This window comes from Anneissia japonica, unplaced genomic scaffold (assembly GCF_011630105.1).
Source record: "Anneissia japonica isolate Jap-2015-1 unplaced genomic scaffold, ASM1163010v1 scaffold352_len1594369_cov220, whole genome shotgun sequence".
In the NCBI taxonomy this organism is placed as follows: Eukaryota; Metazoa; Echinodermata; class Crinoidea; order Comatulida; family Comatulidae; genus Anneissia; species Anneissia japonica.
In genome coordinates, this window is record NW_022751928.1 from 1,171,179 (window position 1) to 1,178,116 (window position 6,938).

The following is a 6,938-nucleotide window of genomic DNA, read 5'->3' on the forward strand; positions in this document are numbered from 1 at the left end:
TATGTCATCACAAAGAGGGCTAGTAAAATAAAAATGAAATGAAAATAAAAGGTTCATAGTCATACACAAATTAATTTTAAAACGACGATCTGTTTTTTTCTTCTCCGCGGTAAGAAAACCCGGAAGCCAAATGTACAGTAAAAGAGTTTGGGCGATGTATATCGTCATCACCTGAGCATGTGGTGGAGGAGAAAATTCTATTATCTTATTGGCTAACATGTGATTTGGAGGTGTGGCTTCTTTGATGGACTCACCCAGACGCGACTGCCGAACTTTGAACTTTAACTTTGTTTACGCCGCGAGTTCATGAAATGGAGTCTGAAAATTGGTAGACATTTTAACGAACTTTCAACAGAAAGGAACATCGAAATGAATGCATACTATTGCAAATTAACTTCGTGTAGGTAAATAAGGTTCTTTACAGGCCTGTTGCGCTATTTATATTGGTGGTTTTTGTATTAATTTTTGTACAGCATTGATTGAAGTAGCCGGCGAAAACATCGTAGTAGCCGATCGAATGCGCCGGCTGCCGGCTCTTAAATAAACCCCTGTGACAAAACATGAATGTATTAATAACATGGTTTATTGACTTTCTGAAGAATCAATACACCAATGTTGTGTTATAAGTGTTTCCATTATTCAATAAAACTGACAGAATCACTATCAGTTCTAGTTAATTTTTTATTCTAGTTTCAATAGTTAGCACTCAAGTAATGATTGGCAGCAAACTGTTACTTCCTCCTATCGCATTTCACAATGAAATTAACTGATAGCAGACCTATATTCTATAAAACATATACAGTAATACAAAAAAGGTAGCACAAAACAAACTATTTGTATTACTGTACAATCAAATTACAAAAAAAATGTTTAACATTAAAAATACTATTTCTAATTAGAAAAAAAAAAGTATTTACCATAGCTATACAAAATTTACTAATTAAAATCAATTGTTATTTACAATATTAATACTATAAAAACAGATATAAATATATAAAAAGTTTCACAAAAAAAGTAGACAATATTAATTCAAAGGAAAAAAAAACAGACTGTAAATACTATATACAATTAAATAGTTCTTATCTTAGAAATATCTGAGCAATTAGATAATGGAATTGATTGATTATTTTTTTAATAATTTCCTTGATTTCAAATGGGCTTTGATGGTTTCTATTAAATGTCATAAAAACAGGATTAAAAAAGTGTTTTAGGAATATACCATCATAATTTAGAACGCACATAAAGAAAACATGATCTGAAAACACAAGTTCTTGGAATTTTGAATTCAGAAGGGACAGGGGACAGGAAAATGATAAATAAAGAAAAGATAAAAAAATATTTATTTCATTTATTTATCTATTCATCAAAACCTCCAAACAAGAAGATAAAACTTACCATACATACATTAAAAATACATTTACTAAACAAACTAAATTAAATTTTAAATAAAGAAAGTCATATAAAATAATAAAATGTACATACAAATATAATACTTTGACAAATAGGATGGAATTGATTATTGAATAGCCATTATATTTTTAAATTTCACTGCTTATGAATGTGATAAAATGGTGTGTGTGTACTATTTGTGTTGTCTTAAAGATGTTCACGAGCAATAGCTTTGGGTAATATTTATACTAAACTATCAAAACTTAATAAGACTGTATATAAATTCTCTTATAAATAATAAAATATTTAGCTCACCATTTCCATTAGGGACAGGGTCACCTTTGACACAATTAAGATCAGGATTATCTTCACATCTGACACCATACATTAATGGATCCTTAATTGACAGAAAAGAAATTAAACAATTAAATTTATAAAAGTAGAACATTATAAAACATACATATATGATATATGATAAGTCCAGAGTTCAATTTGTACATACAGGTAGCATTCCATGATGTTGATCCAGTAGAATAAGTGATGATGTCTTGGACCTTGGTTTTTGTGTATCATCAATGAGCACTCAAACTTGACCTCTAGGTACTTATATTAAATTAAACACTTATTTAACCTCTCACCTCAGCACATCTTCCTCTTGATTGCTCAGGTGTTATTACCATATTTGTCATCACAAAGAATGCATTGTCCATCTGAAAAGAAAATCAAAATGGTATGAATTGTTACATATATTTTAGAAATCCTACTACAAGTCCTAATAGCCATGTGCATTGATAGACCAGTGTTATATAGTCATAATACTATTACAGCACACCTCTTGATGTAAATTTTGATTGACAAAAAAAAATCATGAAATATAATTTTGAAATGAAATTGCTCATTTAATCATGTATTCTCCTGGAAAATAAAAAAAAAATCAAACAAAATAATTTAAAAATGAACTTGCTCATTTTGGTAGCATACAAATTATTAACTTGAGCATAGAAATTATTTTATTGAATTAAAAAATTGCACCATGATTTTTATACTGGATAATGATAATAAAAATAATAAAATGCTTTCGGTGACTAGATGTGTTTCTATCATTTTTTTCTGTAAAATTATGGGTAAACATTTTTTTAATACACTACAATTTTTATGTTACTTCAAAATGAGCAAGTTAATTTTAAAAATGATTTTTATACTTATTTGGTATTTTGCAAAGGACAATACATATTGGTGTATTTACCAATGTTGAACCTATCTTTATAACAGACAATGATAAAAATTATAGAAACACTTGCAGTGTCTGGAAAAGTGTTATGTTCACTTTTTATTATTTTTTGTAGCAAATTTATAACACATGGGTCACTTAAAGCTAATTGCTGTCAGGCTGAGACCTGTTGGTGAGTGTGTTAAATATCAGTGTCAGGACTCGGAGACCTCCATTTTCATCCTCACCGTTCTTATAAACATTTAAAAACACAAATATTTACCATTGGGGGTATGACATAATCCACTGGATCCCAGATTCTATTGTATGGGGTGACATCTTCAATATTTAGGTTGGGGTGGTTTGTTATGTTTGTGTAGGCAACTCCCTTGAGCTTGGTTGTAACAGCACTAATAACTTCATCTGTTTCCTGGTATCCTTTTTGGAGTATGATAGCCCATCTGTGCAAGAGAAACACAACACTAATTTATGTTCTTTCCACACTATCAGCAAATTTTATGTGAAAAATTGGTGTGATGTGCCCATATATGGGCATAATGACATCATATTACACCAAAATATGGGTATACCACATTTCTAAAAAAAAATTGATTGTGTGGATAGAGCACTAGTTATACATTATAGGCATAGGCTAGTGGACTGGGCTTTCCCTCTTTTCACAACCACAAAAAACCCAATTTTACTTGCTGAATTCAGTTACAATTAGAGCATGAGAATGCATTCACCTGAGTCCAATGTCTTCCACCAGATAAATTACAACACACGTATTATCAATCAATATTCTATTCTGTACCCAATATTATTATTAATCATTGGAACAGCAAATGCTTTGTAATTGTATGTCTGTTTTAAGGTCGGTATAACAAAACGTTTGATGCAGCCCTTTAAATTCTAGTCTAGGCAGCCACTTGGTTAGGACCACCACCACTGATCCATCCCGATCTATCTAGGATAACAAGGGTTCAGGAGAGTCGTTCATAGGCCCTAGGCTAAGTTTAGTGTAGACTAGGCCTAACCATTTCCGTTATCATGTGCTCAGCAGAGCCGGTGACAAGACAGTGCAGAATGAAACTTACACGACAACATAAACAATAACACCAATCTGAATCAAGCGATTGATAAAGCCGACTTTCTTGCTCTTGATATGCACTACTTTTGGTGTATCGTATTCTAATGCTGAATCTATAGCTATCTTTCCCCAGGATTGTACTGTTTCTGTAAACGGCATATTTAGCTAATTATATGTAGGCCTCCTACTACTACTACTTTTAAAGCAACCGCATACAAATCCAAGACCGCCCCGTATGCGATATACTATTAATCCTCTTTACAGTGATCTTGCTCATGGCTAAATCCAGCATATAGTATGGAGCGCCATTAGTATCTTCGGTTATGTGCAAACACTCTATTATGTACAATCGCCATGACGTTATGTGGTTTGGTCATTATGTTATGTGGTTTGGTCATTATGTTATGTGGTTTGGTCATGATTTTATGTGGTTTCTCATTATGTTATGTGGTTTGGTCATGATGTTATGTGGTTTGCTCATTATGTTATGTGGTTTGCACATTATGTTATGTAGTTTCGACATGACGTTTGGACGTCCTTGCGAGTATGTGAAGAAGTGTTAATATGAAGACGGTTGTACAAGTAAGCTTATATCAAGTTTCATTTGAAAATTTTGATTGGCCGAGAGCGAGTGGGAAGACCACACTAGTTTTATTACCACCGCGCCAGAGATTTATTTCATACAAGCAAAGAGTATAACAACAGAAGAGAGTCCACTGCTATTCTTAATACACGCGAGTCAGCGTGACGCCCGATCCGCTGTATGGGGCAAACGCCAATAGCGTCTGTTGTAGATGCATGAGTGATGGCAGCATATAAAAACAGTAATTAAGACCTGTATTTGGAAAAGAGTGCATAAAGTCTAATTATTATATCCGTTTTTAAACGAAATATAAAGGCAAGACTTTATAAGAATAACATTATTGGAAAATATGCTATATATTTTGTTGGTTTTGAGAAAGTTTACTCTAAATCACGCTAGTATTTTGAATGTTGATAAAAGAAAAAGCCTGGGAGTTTATAAAAAAATAATATTTAATAGGCCTTCCTATACTAGAAGACGACAATTCATTATAAACATTCATCCATCCATGCATTGGTATTCGGCATATGTAATTCTTATTAAATGAGAACATATAGTTAATGATATGTTTGTTTTGACTATGACTATGTTCTCCAGCCCTTCCTCAGTCTGGTATGTAAATATAACGTGTAAATATAACGTTTTCTCTTCAGTCAAACAAATTAATGTATATAGTAAAAAAAAAATATTGGAAGAACCAAAGTAACTTTCAAAATATTGTACTTTATTTAGTATTTTTCCACACGAACTTCAAATACTTACCGTATACAAGCAAATGAGAGTTAAGTAATGATGAGGAAAACATCCATCTTGATATACCTTAAAATCCCTGATTTACATGATAAAATAATGAGAAAACAAAATCATCCATCCAACTGTTAGTGACCCATGCACTGTCTGTGATGAATGAAGTATTACCACCACATAATAATCAGGGGCGGATCCAGGATTTGAAAGAGGGTGCTTCAAAATGAAAAAATTTGATTCCTAGGCCGGAAATGAACTTTTTTAAAATAACCTTTAAGTTCTTCAAAATTCAAGGTTTTTCTCCTCTGGAAAAGATCAGTAAGTAAGTAAGTAACTTTATTGCTTCTCTTAAATAACAGATGCACAACCGTATAAGATGTGCAACAATAACAAAATCAGTATAAACTCAATTACTTAGAAAGTACTTAATTGTATCTCATTCTTCAGGCCTCGCTATATAGAGAAAAAAGAAAAAGACACAGTGAGTGGATTTCCTGCACGATTAAAAATCGTAACAGTACCGGGTTTGGTCTACAGGAGTTCGTGCTTCGAACAGGTCATTCCATTCATAGAAAATGCCTTTTGAGGGAGAAAGTGTACCTTTTTAGGAAGGTTTGCCTAGTTCGAAACTAACTCCGGCTATATAAAATTGATTAGCCAATCAAAAGTTTCAAATGAAACTTGATATAAGCTTACTTGTACAGCCGTCTTCTTATTCACACTTCTTCACATACTCCGCAAGGACGTCCGAACGTCATGTCGAAACTACATAACATATTGTGCAAACCACATTACATAATGAGCAAACCACATAACATCATGACCAAACTACATAACATCATGACAAAACCACATAACATAATGAGAAACCACATAACATCATGACCAAACCACATAACATAATGATCAAACCACATAACGTCATGGCGATTACACATAATAGAGTGTTTGCACATAACCGAAGGTACTAACGGCGTTCCATACATAGCGCCAACAGCCTTAGGTAAGCCATTAAATGGTCATGAGCTAGTAGATCGCATTCTCCTAGATGTTGTTGCAAAACGACACTGCCTATCCATTATCGTCTTATTGGACTTCAGACTTTCATTCCCTCACGGAAATAATCACATGATAGATATTAATACTCAAGTACGGCACTAACTGGCGATATCACATGATAGATATTAATCAGGTACAGCACTAACTGGCGGCTAACTAGAAAGAAAGAAAGAAAGAAAGAAAGAAAGAAAGAAAGAAAGAAAGAAAGAAAGAAAGAAAGAAAGAAAGAACGAAAGAAAGAAAGAAAGAAAGAAAGAAAGAAAGAAAGAAAGAAAGAAAGAAAGAAAGAAAGAAAGAAAGAAGGAAAGAAAGAAAGAAGGAAAGAAAGAAAGAAGGAAAGAAGGAAAGAAGGAAAGAAGGAAAGAAAGAAAGAAAAAATGAAAGAAAGAAAGAAAGAAAGAAAGAAAGAAAGAAAGAAAGAAAGAAAGAAAGAAAGAAAGAAAGAAAGAAAGAAAGAAAAGAAAACGAGTGTAAAATAAAAGTAAAAAATTAAAAAAAATAACTCTCAAAACAAACCTTCCATACTGTGTACTATATTTTGCTCACGGAGTCTGTGGGGCCCAGGTGGTGACTGTTATTGGGGGCCTAATAAGCGAGCAAACATACGCTGGGTGCCAGGGGGTGAAGGCTCTGGTGGGGGTCAGAAGGGCTTCGCCCCTTCGCACTCAGAGCTTGTGGCATTTATGAACTGTCAACTGCATTGTCAGAGAACATAGAATTTCCATGACTTATGAAATATTTCAGAACAATTTTATGACAAAACCAACATAGATTAGGCCAGCTACATAGGCCAACTTTCGGAACTTGTAGGCTTACAGTAAGCCTGTATGCCCAGTGGCGGCTCTAGGATATAATTGGGG

At 33.2% G+C, this 6,938-nt stretch overlaps 2 protein-coding genes across 5 annotated transcripts in view; one reads left to right on the forward strand and one right to left on the reverse strand.

Moving 5' to 3' along the window:
* LOC117121889 (P2X purinoceptor 4-like) overlaps positions 1-3,946 on the reverse strand; it is an 18,777-nt gene extending 14,831 nt beyond the window's left edge. For all 4 annotated transcript variants that reach the window (XR_004447649.1, XM_033267275.1, XM_033267278.1 and 1 more), the window contains exons 1-4: positions 3,697-3,946; positions 2,883-3,060; positions 2,028-2,099; positions 1,705-1,786 (exon numbers count right to left, since the gene is read on the reverse strand). Coding sequence is in view for 3 of the 4 variants with exons in the window: in XM_033267275.1 (XP_033123166.1) it covers positions 1,705-1,786; positions 2,028-2,099; positions 2,883-3,060; positions 3,697-3,848 (484 nt within the window). In the remaining variant the exon portion in view is untranslated. The remainder of the gene's footprint in view (positions 1-1,704; positions 1,787-2,027; positions 2,100-2,882; positions 3,061-3,696) is intronic.
* The window catches only part of LOC117121891 (N-acyl-aromatic-L-amino acid amidohydrolase (carboxylate-forming)-like), a 37,608-nt gene that overhangs the window by 20,265 nt on the left and 10,405 nt on the right, over positions 1-6,938 (forward strand). The gene's annotated exons all lie outside the window — the stretch shown is intronic.